At 34.6% G+C, this 19,477-nt stretch overlaps 1 protein-coding gene across 1 annotated transcript; it reads right to left on the reverse strand.

Moving 5' to 3' along the window:
• Positions 1–13,490: 13,490 nt before the first annotated feature.
• LOC104878075 (uncharacterized) lies at positions 13,491–17,543 on the reverse strand. Its single transcript, XM_059737722.1, has 5 exons — positions 16,375–17,543; positions 15,130–15,262; positions 14,885–14,969; positions 13,659–14,355; positions 13,491–13,578 (listed from the first exon to the last, which is right to left on the reverse strand). The coding sequence occupies exons 1-5, from the start codon at positions 17,541–17,543 to the stop codon at positions 13,491–13,493; spliced, it is 2,172 nt and encodes a 723-aa protein (XP_059593705.1).
• Positions 17,544–19,477: the final 1,934 nt, after the last annotated feature.

The raw sequence follows: 19,477 nt of genomic DNA on the forward strand, positions 1-19,477 counted from the left end.
TGTTTATTTTTTACTTAATTATAAATAAAACCTTAATGCTTAATAGTGTTAAATATTAAGTTGTTTGTTCTTGTAGTATATTATTTCTATTAAATATTAAAAATTAAAGAAAAACTAATATGTTATTTTTTCTATTTAGAAAAAGTTACATATTTTGGTTTTTTCTATTCAGTAAAAAGTTTATAATAAGTTATGAAAAAGTAGAAAAACAAACAACCTAACTTTTGAAAACAAATCGCTTTTAATAAAAAGCCAAAAAAACAAACACCACCTTAGTGTTTGTGGTTGAAAAGAAATATACTGAGAGAAAAAGGTACAAGAAGAAGAGTTTAAGGAGAGAAGAATTGAAGAGTGTTATGAGTATTTTTAAAATTATATGGTAGATATATTAACAAGTTCTCAATTTTTAAGTCGATATATAAATATGGTGAACGCAAAGAGAGTTTTAGTGGATGTAAATATAATATTAATGCATTTTTTTAAAATAGAAATTCTTGTTCAAAATATAAGAACTCTTATATAAAAAGTAGAAGTGGAAAATTCCTTGCATTTTTAATTCTTTTTCAAAATTAAAAAAAAAAAAAGAAGCGTGGAAGTGAAAATTTTTTACCTTACTAAATTTTAAAATTTTGTTTTCAAGTACACAAGGTATGTATTTACTTTTTATATAAAAGTTCGAAAATCTTTAGAACTTGTGGTGTTCTTGTTTTACTAACTCCTAAGAAGGATAGATCATGGTGAATATATGTAGATAATTGGGCAGTTAATAAAATTATAATCAAGTATCAAAGACTTGATGATATGCTAGATATTACGTATGGTAGTAACTTTGATTTTATCAAATACTGATATAAAAAATGGGTATCACCAAAAATGTATTTGGGTAGGCCCACAATGTAGGACACCATTAATCACCAATGCCCTTTAGATTAACTAATACAACATGCACCTTCATATGATTTATGATATAGACACTACACCCTTTAGCTGGAAAGTTTGTTGTTTGTTTCGTTGACATTCTCATTGACAATCAATCACATGAAGAGTATAAAGAATACTTCAAGCAAGTATTGGACACTAGGAAGGCTAAGAAACTTTACATGAATTTCAAAAAATGCACTTTCATGAGCCCTAGTGTTGTTTTCTTAAATTTTTTTTTTTTTGTCTTCTAAAGGAGTTAAAAGTTGATTAAAAAATGTTGAAGCTATTGTTAGTTAGCTGACGCCCATAAATATCCACAAGGTTGTAGAATTCTCATGGGTTGGTTACATTATATTGACATTTTATTCAAAATTTCAACCCTATTATGGCCTTAATTATAGTGCATGGAATATGGTCTATTTATTTGGACCAAAGTAGCCAGTAAGGAATTTGAGGGAATCAAGACAAAGTTGGTGAAAGGTCCTATCCTTCATCTACAAGATTTTAAGAAAGTATTTTAGATGAGCTTGGAATGCTTCCCATGTGAGTGTCAGGGGAGTTCTTAGTCACGAAGAATGATTTGTGGCTTTCTTTAGTGAGAAACTCAATGAAGAAATACACCATAAATGATATTGAGTTCTATGCAATGGTGCAAGTAATCTAAAGTTAGCAAAATTATCTCAATAATAGAGAGTTTGCTTTCTATATTGATCATGACGGCTTGCGATACCTTAGTTCCCAAAAGAAACTTAATCATCAATATGAAAAATAAAGTGGAATTCAACTATCCACCTCCTACTTAAAGCACCATGTAAAGGTTGAGAATAAAGTAGTTGATGCTCTTAGTAAAGACTCTTCTTTTAAAAAATATATCAGCTACAATTGTTGGATTTGAGGAGCTTAAACACTATCATGATAATGATGCTGATTGTAGGACTATTTTTGCCTTTCTTATGGATGGTTCAACTACATGTTTGCCCAAGGTTTCCCTAGAATGGATTTTGATGATTAAGATAGTTATTTAATCATGTACCAAAGCATTTTATAGCAGGTTTAAAATTGTTAAGCCATCAAGTCAAATTTGAGTAAAGAAATAATGATCATGCACCATGGAGGACTCACCAAGCTTAAAGAAAAATATTTGGGATCTCAAAGTTGTAAGGTTGATATGTACTAAGCTAAGATTGCATAAAAATGTTTGAAGGTGCCAAAGCACATCCATGTGGGCCCTTAATTACTAAATTTGTCAAAAAGTGAAAAATATTGTTCTAAAAGTGAAAAGTAGGTTAAATAAATGTATTTTATGATTCAAATGTTTTTACATTGCATTAGGGGCTTCCATAGCTTATTTCCAAAATTTCTTGAGTCAAATCTTGTAGAAAATCAAAACATGGAAAATTAGGATGAATCGATTGGCTGGATGGGGGTAGATGTTGCTAGTGTTTCATGGATGAGGTATGATTGGGGTTTTGCCTTAACTAGTCAAGAACTAGTTGATCATATGTTAATTGGTTGAGGATTTCTCAGTTGGACCTTAATCGTTTTACCGGTTCTCCATCAGTTAAGGTCCCCATACCTAATGGTCACCTGCAAATGTCGAGAGACTAGTTCTTAGTTGATTGCCTAGTTAACCAATTGAGTTGAAACTGTGCCTAAAAGTTAGTTTCACTTCAAAAGTCCTATTTAAAGCTCTTCAAATTCATTTATGAGTTTACCAAACTTGTGCAATTAAAATAACATCATATGAAAGATCTTTAAAAGTTTGTCTTGAGTGCACAATTTTTCTATTTACCTTCCTAGTTTACTTTTATATTGTCTCACATTGCAAACTAGAAAGTTCTCTTGAGAGATTTTCATCTTATATGATGTGAGAAATTGTGTTTAAGTGTGAGACATCACTTAAGGAATTATAAAGACATATTGGAGTCTTGAATTCAAGTGTAAAGAACCTAAAACCTTTGGTCTAAATAAGGAACCTAAATGTCACGAACTCAGGCCTTTCCTAAGCTCACGTGCGACACTTAGGCAACTCACCTACTTGAAGTTGCTAAGTTAGCCTTCCCCTTGTACTTAGCTAGCCAAGCTAAGTTAGACACACGATTTGGAAACTAAGAGAATCATAGGCAATGCTTAGTGAATGGAAGCTTTATTGCTCTCAAATGATACTTTACAAGCGTTTAGGAAGCTCACTTGCTTAGTTAGAAAGTGATTTGGGTGGTTTTGGGTGGTGTCTTGGCCAAATGAGGCCCTCACCTATTTAAAAGCACCAATGGAAATCTTTGGAACCCACAAAGGTTCCCTAATATCCTAGAATTATTTAGAAGACTCTATAGAAAAGCTATGTACAAGTATTTACAAGACATGTTCGGAAGTTTCTAGAACATCCCATAGGCTCCCCTTGTCTTTCACCCTTGATGTAGAGAAGTATGGGTGTCTCTAGCCTTTTCTAGAACCTTCCACACTCTTCCCACCAATGGCTAAGTGTAGGTAGTTCTAAGAGTCTCTAGAAGCTTCCTACCCTATATATAAGCCTATGGGAAGGGTCATTTGAAGCATCTTATGACACTCTTCCCCACCCATGTTGTCAACGTTCCCGTCGTTGCCTTTCCTTGAAACCTCTCGATGTGTTTCTAGAACCTTCTCAAAGCATCAACATGCTCCTAACTTGCTTGTCTCTTAGGTAGTCCTTTCCATCATACTAGAAACTCTATCATAGGAGGGACCCCTTGTTTCTTGGTGACCCGGTCAGCCAGGATATTCTTCACCTCCTTCTCCCATAAGGCCTTGGATGGATGCACACATCTGCTGATTACTACTCAAAAAGTGCTCTTTTATAGCTTGTTATAAACTCTTTTAAACACTTTTGAGTAGTATTTATTACCTTTTAACTCAATTAGCACATTAAAGACCCTTGCAAATGTTTCTAATCAGTTTTTGGCAAGTTTTAGTGTTTTTGATAGCTTTTTTATCATTTAAATGAGCCAAGAATGAGGGAGAATTGTGTATAGTCCATGGCAAAGCAAGTTGGAGCTCAAACACATGAAGAATCCAAGCTTTGGAGAGCTTCGTAGCCTTTGCCAAATCAATCAAGTAAGCAAGGAAGAAAATCAGAGAAGAAATCTAACAGCCAACAATTTCGCAAGCCTTGTGAAATGCCAAAAGAAGTACAAGCTGCAGGATAGAGAGCAAGACTTTGGAAAATGAATTTCGCACCCTATGCGAAATTTCGCAAGCCTTGCGAAACTGAGAAAAATGAATTTCGCAAGCCTTGCGAAACCAAAACTGAGGAAAATCAATTTCGCACCCTATGTGAAATTTCGCAAGCATTACGAAATATTCCTGTGTAATCTTAAGATATTTTTGCACCAACTCCGTTAGATTTTTATCTTGAGATATTTTGTGTAATTACCTATTTTTTCCTTGTAATCAACTAAATATATTTTTAGATATTTAGAATATCTAAATGAGGGGTTAAAAAATATCTCTCTATATATGTCTTAAAATATCTCTTTTGTAATATCTCGGAATCTCGAAAGAAATTCCTGAGAACACTTGTAAATTCTCTTAGTAAGAAATATATAGAGCATTGCTCTACCTTACCTACTCATTTTGTTTTTATTTTCTTTCTAGCCAAACAATCTCTGAGGATGGGAGTTTTCCTTGTTTTAAAACAGGAGAGTTGTTACCTCGTTAATGGTTTTTATTTTTTATATGTAACTTAAAATCCCTAAAAATCACTTAGGCCAACACTTGGTAAGCTTTTCGGACTCCCTAGAGATCTATTAGTTATCTCTTGCGAGCCTTTGGGAGGTGGTTTAAAGGTAGGATTACCTAGAATAGCCAACACTTGGTAAGCTTTTCGGACTCCCTGGAGATCCATTAGTTATCTTTTGCGAGCTTTTGAAGGGTAATCCAAGGTTAAGATCACCTTGAATGACCAATACTAGGTGAGAGGTACGAGCTATTGCAAGATGATTCACAGTGAAAGGACTTTAGTGTTTGAAACCATTAATGGGAGGCAACTACAGTCTTTCATGGACCAGTGGGATCAAATCTTGATTGCTAAATACACACCGGTTCGGGAGATAACCATTCTTTATGTTATTATCCTCAACGCGAGGAAAAGATCCATAATCTCCCCATTTTTGTCTAAGGAACCTGAACCTAGTAACCTAAAACTTCAAGAAACCTTTTCTTTGTAATTAATCTCAGTTACTATTTTTGGTTAACTTAAAACCAAACCTTTTCAACCCAAAATTATGTTTTCTTTTAAAGCTAACTTATAAAAGAAAAAAACATCATTTCAGTACTTTAACTAATATCACGTGTGATATGAAAACCCATCTCTGTGGACGATCCTAGAACCACTATACTATGCTAGCTATGCCACCCTAGTGTATGGTGAATTAGGTTTATGAATTTTGTTGATAACTCCCGTCTGAGGATTGAATCAAGTAAATCACCAATTGGGGACGAATCACCTGCACTTTTGATTCTTGGAGTGTTGTTTCCTCTTTCCCATCTAGTTCACCTTTCTCTTGGTGACCTTGTCCATGTGTGTGTGTGCTACCTCAACTCGCTCCCCTTTTGCCTCTTTTACTTGTACCCTTGATAGTAAGGAGGTCTTAGGCGTACTAGGCTTTGAGTTGACTTGGAGGGCACCTAGTAGCTACATCAGCCCATATGTGCTTTGTCTTCCTATTCTCTCTCCTCAATCATGACACTAAGCATCTTCTTCTTTGGATAATCCCGTGCCTAATGTGGACCGTCACACAAAGAATTTGATTTAAGGTGTAAACTCATTTTTTTTGGGTTTTACCCCTTCATTCCCATATGTTAGGCATCTTGCCTGATCTCATTCTAGGAGCATTGTGGTCCCTTGAAACCTCATTTCCCCCACTTGTGGCATGGCTATCCTCCAAAGACTCAACCTTGGAAGAGTTTCATCTATTGTAATCCATTAAAGACTCTACTACTACCATAGTAGTGGCTAAGTCTTGAACACCTCGGTGCCTTAATTCCTGCTCGGCTCACCTTTGCAGGTTATCCATGAAGTTGAATAGCAACTTCTTTTCAATCATATTAGGAATCTCAAGCATGCGTGAAGAGAACTCATTAACATAGTCATGAATCGAGCCTGTGTGTTTGAGGCGCCTTATGTTTTTTCTAGCTAGGTAGGCCACATCATCGGGGTAGAACTGTCTTTTGATCTCATTCTTAAAGTCCTCCCATGTCTCTGTGGTGTAAATGCATTTCTCCATATTGACGAACCTCTGATGCCACTATAGAGTAGCTGTGTTAGTAAGGTAAAAGGTCGCAGTCCTTACCTTAGCCGCCTCATCAGTCAGTGTGATAGCCTCAAAGTATCGCTCCATATGCTATAAGAAGTTGTCCAAATCCTTGGCATCCTGTTTGCCACTAAACCCTTGTGGCTTTAGTACCTCTACCCTAGAAGCCTCTCGTGTGGCCATGCCTCGTGCTGACACGACTTTGTAGATGACCAACTCCTGCCTAACCTTCTGGTCTTGGGACTCCATTCAAGTGGCCAACGCCTCCATCCTTGACTCCATGCTAGCAATCATGCTCAAGGCATTTTCTTATAAGAGCACAAACTTCTCTTGTGACACTGGCTGAACTTGAGAGACTAGCATCCCCTCACGAAAGTCTTGGATTTGTTCCTTAAGATCCTTCATACTCTTTTTCATGCCCTGCTCAATCAAGTCCAATCTCTTCTAAGTGTTCACCATGGCTAGCTCCACCTTGGCTAACCTTGCCTCCATGTTGGTAACAGTATCACGAGACTTATCTTTCATACCCTTGCCCCATGCAATAGGCTTAGTCTCATTTCCAAGAATTTGCTAACTTGTGTACTCAACGTTGGACCTTCACATGCTTCCTTCACAATTCTCGCTTCACAACCGTGCTTTGATACCAACTATCACAGACTTAGGCCTTTCCTAAGCTCACGTGCAGCACTTAGGCAACTCACTCGCTTGAAGTTGCTAAGTCAACCTTCCCCTCGTACTTGTCTAGCCAAGCTAATTTAGGCACACGATTTGGAAGCTAAGAGAACCATAGGCAATGCTTAATGAATGAAAGCTTTATTGCTCTCAAATGATACTTTACAAGTGCTTAGGAAGCTATGTACGAATATTTACAAGACATGTTTGGAAGTTTCTAGAACATCCCATAGGCTTCCCTTGTCTTCCACCCTTGATGTAGAGAAGTGTGGGTGTCTCTAGCCTTTTCTAGAACCTTCCACACTCTTCCCACCAATAACCAAGTTTAGGTGGTTCTAGGAGTCTCTAGAAGCTTCCTATCCTCTATATAAACCCATGGGGAGGGTCATTTGAAGCATCTTGTGACATGAAGCTTAGGTTCAAATAAGGAGTGGATGTAAGCAATTTTTAAACCATCATAAAACCATTGTTCACATCTCTTTATTCTTATTTCTATTTATTTTATTTGCATTGCACTATTTTCTTATGATTTGCACTAAAATTTGAGAATAACATAAATTGTTTAGTGGATCACTAAGACAAAATGTGAGAAAGATAATGAGAAAATATAAATTGCATTGCATAAATGGGATCAAAATCAACCATAAGGATTTATTTATATATTTAAAAATATTTCTCAAGTATTCATTGGGATAATATCAATCCAAAATAAAATCTAAGAAAGAAACATAAAAAGAAAACTAGAAAGAAAGTGACAAGAATGCATGAAGGGCACTTAAGAAAAGATAATATGATATGTGCACAATAATGAGTTTCAATTTGTTAAGTGTGGGAATATTTGGAAAAATCTATTTTATGCTCTGTATCATAAGGATTCACACATTTACAATCCTAGGAATATAAGATCCAAGGTAATGGAAGCATTTAAAACATAAATGCTTAGATCTAGGGCTTAAAAAAACTTTATCTTTAGATTTGAATGTTCCAAGATCCTCCTCTAATTGATGTTGAGATTTTAAGAACCTCACGGTCTTCTACTTGATGACTCCGTCTTTGATCCTTGGCATGCATCTGAAGTGGCTACACACTTGAGAGAGAAAGATCATGGAGACTAGGGCTATCTCCTTAGAAGAGTGGAATGAATGAGTTTGGCTAATCCTAAACTCCAAGGAGGGTTTTTATAGTCTCTTTTATGGGTTTAAGTGACTTTGACCCAACTTGAGCGTAGGTTACCTAATCTAGTCTACTAGGTTTTAATTAATTAATTAGCCTAATTAAAAAAGAATTCAAAATAATTAATCATTGATACTTGTACAACCTTGCACTTTTACCAAAACACCCATAAGCACATAAATGATTAATTCTCCATAAAACCTCAAATAAATACTCAAAAGTTCTTGTGTAATCTTACACTTTTACAAAAACCTCTTATGCACACATATTAAATCTCCAATTTCGCTTAAACCTTTGTATTAATAAAGACCGTGAGCTTAAGCAAGGATCACTAGGAGCCATAGGAAAATATTAGCTCTATCAAAACCTAGTTTTGAAGTTGACTTTGTTAGGATATAGCCTTGGAAGACATGACATGATATAATAGTTTTAGATTCATCGATAAATTTATTTATGTTTCTTGGTTAGCCTTTATTATCCTTTATAAATTAATTGGTTATCTAACCATACACGCCTATGGCACTTGTATTATAAATGACTTGGGCGCATTAGGAGTTGCATAGTGTTTACATCTTAGATCTAAGCAATAAAAGTAATACCATTTTTAAAAAAAATGATTTTTAGGGTTAAAATACTAACCTTTAGGTTTGAATTTTCAAGAATTGATCAATGTCCTTAGAAGTCTCGTAGGCTTACGATCTTCTGCCTAATGACTCAACCTCGTTCTTTAGCACACAAATGAGGAGGAGTTTGGAGGATGGAGGCTATGACTGTCTCTTTTCTTTGGATGAGGGGAGAAAAAAGTGATGGAAACTCTAATCCTTAGAGAGTATTTATAGGGTTCCTAACTAGGCTTAAGTTGCTTGAGTCCACATGGACTTGGGTCACTTGATTTAACCCAAATTGGGTCTTAATTGATTAATTAACCCTACAAGGTCATCTAATTAATCAATTAGTCCAATCTAGAGATGTCATTCACTAACCCTTGTGCAACCTTATATAATTATTAAAATACCCTTATGCACATAAGTGAACTAAGAGCCAATCCAACCCTCATAAATCGTGCCAATAAGGTATATGAGTTCGAGTAAGGACCATTGAGACCCAAAGGATAGTATTAGCTCACTCAAAATCCAATTATGGAGTTGATTCAACATTCCACTATAAAGAATGAATCACACTCTAGTACCTTATGTAAATGATAATGAGACACAAAGGGTTCATATTTGTGTCCTACTATCCATTGCGTTTAGTCTTCCCATGAATTAGTGTTCGTAATTTGACAAGAAGAAAGTTGTTAGCCTTTTAAGACTACCTTTACTATCCTTGAATTACAAATCCTCTTATTATGTGATTAACTAACATTATCTTAACTCACAAAAAACTTATGTCAAGTTCCACTTAAGGAACTACTATGACCATAGTTTACATGAACAAATCTCTTTAGGATCACCTAAAAATATACTTTGTCTTAATTCCATGAGATATCATGGTGCTTCTATTAATAATACCTATTACTACTTACTTCCATCAACAATGACCTAATCCATAGGGAATATATGATTACTTTAGGATCTCACCCATAAGTCAAAGCTACTACTACGTTGGGAACAAGCTTAGTATTCTTTCCAGGTTGAGAGATAACATAATGAAGCGGCTTGGTGAAGTCAAACAACTTGATAACCTTATGTCATGACTCACCGTAGGTCTTATTCAATGTGTAACCATTCACATAAGTGCACTTACCATGGGAAATTTATTTCGATGACTAAGACCAACCATCCCTCCAATTAGGAGGTAATGCACTACAACCTCTAATGGATTGGTTAAATCCATGAACTAATTGTGAACAAATAATCTATTTGCAAGGAACCCATGACTTGGATCTTCTGTGCAACTCCTAATTATGCACCCAAGTCATGTACAATGCAAGAGATGCTAGGCGAGAATGTTCATAAAGTACAATGCATGAAATAAGGATAAACAAAGTTGAAACTGGAATATCATTAAACAAATAACAAATTCTAAATCTATTACATAATGTTATGCTTTTAAGGGTTCTATCCTAACACAAAGGATACAAGTTATAGGTTCTTTGCAAGATGATAAGTTGTTCACAGTTGGTTAATGGACTTAGACAATCTAGTAGAGACTGTAGTCTACTACTTCCTATTGGGATTGAGACCTAAAAAGCATGACATGATGTAACATATTGAGATTCATTTATAAATTTTATTTATTCATATTCCTAGTTTCCTTTTATCCCATATGTATTAATTGGTTATCTAAGTATAAATACTCATATCTCTTACATTGTACATGACTTGGATGCATTAAGAGTTATATAAAGGATACAAGTCATGAGTTCTTTATAAGTAAATAAGTTATCCACAATCAGTGTATGGATTTACGTAATCTAATAGAGACTATAGTACACTATTGCTTAACTGGATAGATGATTTGTCTTGGCCATCGAGATGAGTTTCTCATAATGAGTGTACTAGTGTGTATGGTTGATTACACATTGGATAGGACCTACGGTGAAACATGACGTAAGACTATTGATTGTCAGATTTACTAAACTAATATACTACATTGATTCTCAATCTTGAGAGGATATTGAGCTGGTGCCAAAGTCATCAGAAGACTTTGAATTATGAGTGAGACCTTGAGGTGACATATCCTTATGTATTGGGTTATATATTGTCAATAGAGGCACCGGGATACCTCATGAGATTGAGATAGTGTGTCCCCTTAGGTGATCCAAAGGACATGCGATCTAGAAGACTATGACCATAACATTTTCTTAAGTAGAATTTTGACATATGCTCCTTTGAGTTAGAGTAAGTCAAAATTCTTTTTTATTTTTATTTTTAAATTAAGGTTCCAATTTAGGAAACATTTTTTGGGGAAATTTTCATAAAAAATGTTTTATCCATTAAAGTATTACTATCTTTTAATAAAAGCTCTTACTTCCAAAAGATTAAGTAGAGGATTAGCAAAGCCCAAGGCCTCTATTATTGAGACTATTTGATTTGAGTTTTTCACCACCTTAATGGTAAGTTGGACCAAAAAAATCAAGAGATGTGGACTTTTCTTTTGGATAAGACTATACATATCTATAGTAGGATCAATCACTCTACTGGTGGGGTTCTTCACTTGGTGGAATTGAAGTTAAGGATAATGGTTAAACACTTAACCATGGTCCTACTTGGATATGAAGTGGTTGAATCGCCTACTATGGTCTTACTTGCATAGTTCAAGGGCTAAACTAAAAAGGCATGTTGATCTTACCTTAAATATCTCCCATGTTTAAGCCAAAAAGATCAATCTAAGAAGGATTCTAACTACTAATAAGGTCATGATCTACCTACTATAGGTTTGATTCTTATGATACTAGGATACTTCGCAAAAGGATATGAAGTCGCTTAACATTTTTTGCTAAACTTATTTATTGTTTTGTGGTGAATGCTGGTTTTATATTAATGCATGGTTTTATTTTTTATACAACCATCATGTTGTACAATCCTATTAATCTCATTCTCATTTCTAATAAATTGATTAGACCAAACTATGTGGATTGGAAAAGAAATGTGGACATAACACTCACATTAGAGAAGCTAAAATGGGTAACTCAAGAATTTGCTTCCAATACCCCTAATGAACATTCCATGTAGGAAGAGAGATATGAAGGCCAAGTAGTGTATCATACTTAGATCTTTGGATAACGTGTTGCAACAACAGTACGTGTCTATTGCCATGACTTATGATATTCTTTTCAATTTGCAAGATATGGGTTCGATTTTAGAGGCTGTGGGCTTGTTAATATTTTTAGATAAGAGACTTTAAGATAATTTTGGTAAACTTCTTAAAATAAATAATCTATCATGAGATTTTCTAAAAACCCTTATTTACAACTTGAATTGGAGCACTAGTACATACTAAATAGGAATTGGATTCATATTCCTTATCCATGAACTTTTCTTTTCCATCATAGTTCTTCTTCTCTTAGGGGGAAAATCTTGAAAAACTTGGTGCTATCCTCCTTTTCTCAAAGTGGGAGAGCTTGGAACCACCTATCCCAAAATTAGGAAAGTCCCAAAAGGAATTGCAATTCAAAATAGCAACAACCAATTGTTTAAATAAATAGTATTGAAAATAATCTTCATGAAGATTTATTTTCTATAAGAAAATAAAAAATTACCATTTTGAGAACTTTAAACATACTTTCCTATCACATGCCAAATATATATATATATCTCAATCATAACATAGAAAGAAATGAAATCTCATGGCCTTAGGGATCTTATTGCTTATTTGGTAATCTAAATATTTGGATTTCCAAAATCCAAAAATACCAAATTGTACTTATAAGAAAATTAGGGTTACTTGCTTTACAAGGAATCCAAAATAACCTTAAAAACTTTAAGAACACCACAAGAGCCGCCAGGAGTGCTTGAAAGGCTTCGGATGCTGGATGCAACTTCAAGTACTTAAAAAAAGCACTTGAGCCGCCCGAGCGCTCCTATAGAACTATAGATTTTGAGGATGGAACTTCGAATTTTCGAAGACTGTTTTCTAAAAAATTCTTGTCTTTCCAATTGGGAATAGTGCTAAATCACCTTGTGATTGCTTCCAAATATTCCATGGGTTTACAAAGAAAGAAAAAAAGATAAACTTTTACATTTGAAAAGCAAAATCCTATGCTTCTTTCATATCAAAGCTTACAACCCATTCTTAAAATAAAAAAAAAGAGCATATTTTTTACATATTAGAAAAATCCTATACCCCTTTAATGGGGCTTATAACCCATCTAAAGCAAAAGGAAGGCAAAACCATGATAATCACTACAACAATCATCATATTAAAGGGTGGAATACAAATACATTCATTCAACCCTTAGGCCACGGGGATGAATAAAATACCCTGTAGGACAAAGATTAGCACATCTTAGAAAGGTTCTATCATGCTTTTGCTTACCTAAGGCTTTGATACCAATTGCAGGGAATCCTAGATTACTTTGTTCCCTAGCCTAGGATTAGGTTAGGTGCATAGAAAACTATCTAGGGATTCTAGATCCAAGCAAAGCAAGCAAAAAGACAATTTTTAAACATATAAGATCTAGATCAATATGCTAGAAAATTATAGTTCATCCTTACACATTTAGATGACAGATTGTTGGACAAAGTAAATCCATAATTGTATTATTTAGAGCTGATGAAACATCGTTTATGGATGGTAGATTTGTCAAAGTTTCTGTACGTACAACTTAATTCCTTGCAACTGCAAATCAATATCAAGAATAAAAACTAAGGATCGAAGGATCATTGTTGATAAAACCCATGAATCTTGTTGGTGACAAGCTCCAAACAACAATTCTAGTCCATTATAGATTTATTAAGCAAAACTAACCAAGAAGCAAAATTGTTCCATGAATCAAGGCATGAAGAGCTGCTGACTCCTTGAATCAATATCCAGCTCCGGTCTCTCAATATCCTTGTAGAAAGCACTATGTCCAATATGCCTGTAGTTTCACTTGGAGAGTGTCAAAATGAACTTTGTATCAGTCTTGCTTCTCATCACATGCATTTTGGTTGTTTTTGCCGGTGAAGATGTTCTTCTGTCTGATGTGACTGAGATTGCTGAGGATGCATGTTGCTGCTGTTGGGGCTTCCCACACTTGTATTGTGTATGGTTGGCCTTTTCCTGGGATGCTGTTGTGGAACCGGATGCTGTTGAAGCAGAGATGGGGATCCTTGCTGCTCACTTGTGGCCAAATAGTGGCATTGTTGCGGATTTAGGGTCTGAACTAGGAGTTGTGGAAGCTGTTCCATAGTGCTAAGCGCTCCTAATTGTTGCGGGACCTGGTGGTGGAGTTGTTGCTGCTGATTGGGAACTTGAAGTTGGATCTGCAGATGCTGTTGTCCAGAACTGAGTTTTTCTCTTTGTTTTGGGGCTTCACGGTGGGATTGTTGCTGCTGACTTGAGGTTGGAAGTTGGAGCTGTGGAAGTTGTTGTGGCTGGTGGTGATTTGGGGCTTGCACTTGCAGTTGTGGAAGTTCTTGTATAGATCTAAGTTTATCCATCGGTTGGGAGTTTGATAGGGTTCGTTGCTGCTGACTTGAGGACTGAACTTGGAGCTGTGGAAGATGCTGTGGATTAGTGAATGCATCTATTGGATGATTGTTGGTTTGAGAAGAAAGCCAATTGTTGAGCAACTCAATACCATCTGGAGATAAAGATAGTACTCCAGTCAATAATTTCAGGTTGTGGATCTCCTCACTCACTGCCTCATTCAGCACTGTCAAGAAACATAGAAGAAAAAATTAGGCTGCACATGTGTGGTAGATGATAGAATAGAAGGCATATATTTGAAGAAGCTGAATGATCAGAAAAATGTTGCTTCTCTAGTCTCACAAGGAAGTAGTTTTCATGCGTAATTTTTGAAACATAACTATGATTTCATCAATCTAAGGGCTCTTTTCATTATAAAATACCCAAAAGCTTAAGTTGTAATTAAATTGCTGGTCATGGATAAACAGATGAGAAAATAAACAGACTAAGAATCTCAAACCTTGCCTAAGACTCGAATTCGATAGTTCTAGTTAATCATCAAAGTTGATATCATTTTGAGTTTCCAATTTAACCCTAAAAACTTAAGATATTAGGTAATAGGTTAATGATGTGAACGCACACTTGTCATAAAAGATAAAAATAAATGTGTCAACTTGATAAGGCCAAAATAAATGAATTAAATTGATAAGAAGATCATCTAATTAATGGCAAGATTTTACGCACTTCCAATGCACACAAGGAAAAAATATCCTTACTTTCTTGCAACTGAACCTCATCCATAATGGTGCTCAAACGGTGTTTCAATTTGTTTTGCTCAGCAGATAGCGAATCTTTGTTTGTCTGCACATCAATAGGGAAAACAATTTTGTTGCAAAAGGATACAAAGAAACCACTGAAGAATTAACCTATACCCTATTGTGAAATGAGCAAGGAGGATCACCAATCAAGTTTCTGGATCATTGGAATGATGTAAGTTTTCATTTTTTTCGAGTTGATTTACCTGCAACAGTGTTAACTGAGCAGAAAATGTGTTTGACTTGGATTGCAGGCTCTGTATTTTGTATTCAAGCTCTGATAAGTACTGCTTCCTCTTATCCTTCGCCTTCATAGCTGCTTTCCGGTTTATGATAATTCTATTTCATGATGCAGAAGGACATGGAGTCAGCATTAAACTGATGTTAACATACCCACAAACACAACTACCTTAAAGGATCCATAATCGTGAGGTGGGTATGTCATTATGTTTCCTAATTTCTTTTCTTTAGTAGGGTCAGAGAAATGACTGAAGGGTTTGATTACTTCCATTGTTTCAATTGGAGCATGACAATGGAAAATGTGGACTCTGGACTCTGGACTACTGGCCTTGGGCTAAGATCACCACTAATTGAAGAAACGAAATGCTTCTCTACAAACCAACTGATGATCAGTACACCACCAAGAAGGTACTCATGATTTCATTGAAGGTGAAGTTGCTATAGGACAAGGGAAGATTGGAAATTAAGAATGTGACTTCGGTTGATATAGAAAGACTAAATATTGACACATGATGAATCAAACGGAAGATGTGAATGACCATAAATAGACCGCGCTAACAGAAAAGAATTCAAGTTAATTGGCACGAAGCAATTATGGTACAAATTGCCTGAGCTATATATTGTACCATGGTATGTGTACATGGAATGCTCAAGATCGTGAATGTCGACATCTCTACCTATCCAATTTATTTTAGTGACGTCAAATGTATATCAATTATTATGATCAATCTTACATCAATATACTTGCTTCTGATCAAATTCAGGAACATATTTTTCTAAAATTCTAGGCATGCTTCAATAAATATGTTAAATTGACCTATCCAAAAAAAAAACCTCTAGATAGGAACGAAGCAAATATTAAGAGTTAGTTTAGTAGTGATTCTAAGGAGCGCTTCTAGCATTTTTAGCACATACAAATTTTCATCAAAAGAGTTGTTTTCAAGTATTAGAAATATTAGAAACCTTCCTAGAATCATTGCCAAACAAACTCTAAATCTTACTATAAACTTTAATTAACTAATGAAAGGTGATAACTTAAAAGAACACCAAAATGTTCCATTCATGCCAACAGTTTCAAGAATATGTGCATAGAGACGCATAAAATTTGATGTTCAATAACAATAACAGTAACAACAAATAGAAGAGAGGTTAAAAGAAAATAGAAGTAGTTGTTGTATCAACTTTAGTTTAATTTCACTAGAACATAGTACCTCCTTGCCCGCTTTGGATCGAGATGTGAATGCTCTTCAAGATCAACTGTGGACAGATTTTCGTGCAATCTTACTGATGAAACTATATCAATTGGTTTTGGTAGTGGAATAGATGCTGTTGGTGCAAGTGGCACTGGTGGCTGCACAGTTGTTGGTTCAACTGAAAATTGCACGGGATCTAGACTTGGTGCCATGGAAAAATCACTTTCTGGTGAATTGATATGGTTAATATCATTGAATGTAGAAAAGAGATCTTCATTTTCCTCAAATGCACTCAGAAATGAAGTTCCATCTGCTGAGTCCCAATCTGAAAAGCCATTTTCAATGCTGTTACCATTTGGAAGTAGGCTTTCATTGTCAACCAGCTGGTTTTGGCTGAGACTATGAGGAATGGAATCTAGCAAAGAGCTACCACCGGCGTTAGCATCATTGGGAAGAAGGTTTTGGCTAGAAGTCTGCAAATGGGAATCCAACAAAGAGTTAATACTAGTATTATTGGGAGGAAGGTTTTGATGCCCCACAGGTTGGTTTTGCCTGGGAGTATTTCCATGGTAATCTAACAAAGATCTAACACTGATGCTGGTATTATTTGGAAGGGGGTTTTGAGGGCTGGGCTGCTGGTTATGGCTGAAAGTATGTTGATTAGAATCCAGCGAAGAGATGCCACCATTATTAGTATTATTCAGAAGCAGATTTTGATACAAGGCCTGCTGGTTTTGGCTGAAGTTGCCAGTGTTATTGGGACTTAGGCATTGATGGCCCATCTGCTGGTTTTGGCTGAGAATATGGGGATGAGAAGTGTTGGTATTTTCCAGAAGTAGGCTTTTGAAGCTGCTAGTCTGGTTTTTTCTGTGAGCGTGTGGATGGGAATCTAGCGAAGGCCTATCACCGACACTAGCAATATTTGAAGACAGGTTTTGATAGTTGGCCTGCCGGCAAGAGTCAAGCGAAGAGTGACCAGCAGTGGTGGTGTTATGGACAAGTAGTAGATTTTGATCACCAAAATTGCTGGATTTGAATGCCACTCCGTTGCCAAAGCTACCTGCTTCTGATGAGACAGTACCAATCACAGGTGAAGCCAATGGTAGTGAGGCAAAATACTGAGTACTACTGTATATAATGGATTGAAGATCTTCTTCTTGCTGGGTAGTAATCTTTTCCTCATCCATGATTGGAACTCCAAAACCCTAACAACCAAAAGAATATACAACTGCAAAGCCAAGTAATAAGAATAAACTCATTCCCAAAATACCAATGAAATAAAGGTTATATGCATGCTGAAAACTAAACAACCATAAGTGCAACTTTCAAATGAATCAAGTAAATCACAGGATATATGGAAGAAAACCATATATCAACAACATTGAACAAAGCTTTTATTTCATTTTCGTTTTTTATTTTTTATCCATTATGAAAAAAATGATAAAAGAAAAAAGAAAGAGGGAAAAACTTACTTAGGTATATTTAGGATCTGGTGAGTTTACTGATGAAATTCATTGTCAAGAAGTTGATTCATTGAAAAGGAAATAAACCCTAGCAAACATTTTCAGTAGTGGCAATGGTTAAACCAAAGGAACTGTGCATATGGAGGTATGCAGTGGCCAGTATTTGGCTGTTTTGATGACATCTTGTGGGGAGTCTTATTCAAGTCATGTTTGGAGGAACTTTTTAGGCTCTATAAGTAGAGATTAAAAGAACTTTAAACATTGTTTGGACAAAACTCTTAATTGGTTTAGATCCCACACATTTTTATTTTTTATTTTTTAAATATTAAAATTATCCTTATTTTAATAAAAACAAGTACTAAAAATATAGTTGTTAAATATAAATTCAATCCAACTTCTACAGCTGTGCACAACAGTCAAAAGCTATTCCAAACAGTCCCTTAGCAGAGTAATTTCTGGAAGCAAGAAATTGTCACCCCAAAGGTAGAAAAAAGAATGGAGGAGAAATGATATCAAATTAATGATTGGAATGAAGTTAATGGAAAAAAACGAAATTTAAGACAAAAACAAATTTAGTGAAATTTTTAAACGGTTTCTAACTTTGACTATCTGGGTGGTCGGAGGAAGAATTGGAAGAAAATTAACTTATTATTTTCCTTTTGAAACCATCAATATTATTGTTTAACAATGGTGTTTTCTCTAGCCAAATGAAGGACACAATCATGAATATTATTATTGTTTTATTTTCATTTATTTTGGAAAATAAAACCGAATAAATGATTTTGTTTAAAAATATATCCAATACTTATAAACAAGATAATTTTTTTTTTTTTAAAAGAAGACAAATTTTAGTTTCCAAGAGCCTGCATGTGAATGTGGGTTGAGTCTCTATCAGATAGACTTTAGATCTTTTGAAGTAAAGGGAGAGAAAAAACTGAAGATTTTTTTTTTTTTTTTAAATCAATACATTAATTTTATAATATATTTTAAATTTACTTTAAGTCTTTTATATAAATATTAAATAATTTTAAAACTTTAAAATTTTAATTAATTTTAATTATATATATATATATATATATTTTTTTTTTTTATAGTAAAATCAAATATATATAAATATATATATATATATATATATATATATATATATATATATATATATATATATATATATATATATATATATATATTCTTAGTATTTATTTTATTTCCTTGATAATAATTTTGGAAACCAAACGTAACCTTGATGAAAAATCACATTACTTGATCATTTTTGTAATATCTAACCAATGGATGCCCACCATCAGGTTTTCCATGATTTTGGTATTTAGCCTTGGTTGAATAAGACTCTAGTTATGAGGTTTGTTTGAATGAGACAGTAAATGGTAGCAGACAATGATCCTTCCCCTCCCATAGGATCAGAACAAAATTAAGAGTATGAAAATGGCACGGTATCCAAATAATGAAAATTATATTCTTCCAATTGAATTCTTGGAATGTAAGGAATATCATATTTTTAATGTTTCTTTCTCGTATATATTTAAGATTTTTGTCCAATTTTATTTCCATTCTGTTGTTTGTGTACCTTTGGAATGGTTGGGAAGTTAATAAAATTTTGAGGAAAGATAGCTTTTATAATAATATTTATAGAAATTAGATAT

This window comes from Vitis vinifera, chromosome 7 (genome assembly GCF_030704535.1).
Source record: "Vitis vinifera cultivar Pinot Noir 40024 chromosome 7, ASM3070453v1".
Lineage (NCBI taxonomy): Eukaryota > Viridiplantae > Streptophyta > Magnoliopsida > Vitales > Vitaceae > Vitis > Vitis vinifera.

Excerpts from the sequence above, each read along its gene's own strand:
- LOC104878075 (XM_059737722.1), bottom strand. The coding sequence starts at position 17,543 with ATGGATGAGGAAAAGATTACTACCCAGCAAGAAGAAGATCTTCAATCC. Across the intron at positions 14,970-15,129 it reads CTCAGTTAACACTGTTGCAG|ACAAACAAAGATTCGCTATC; the intron begins GTAAATCAACTC and ends ATTGATGTGCAG. Across the intron at positions 14,356-14,884 it reads TGAGGTTCAGTTGCAAGAAA|TGCTGAATGAGGCAGTGAGT; the intron begins GTAAGGATATTT and ends GTTTCTTGACAG.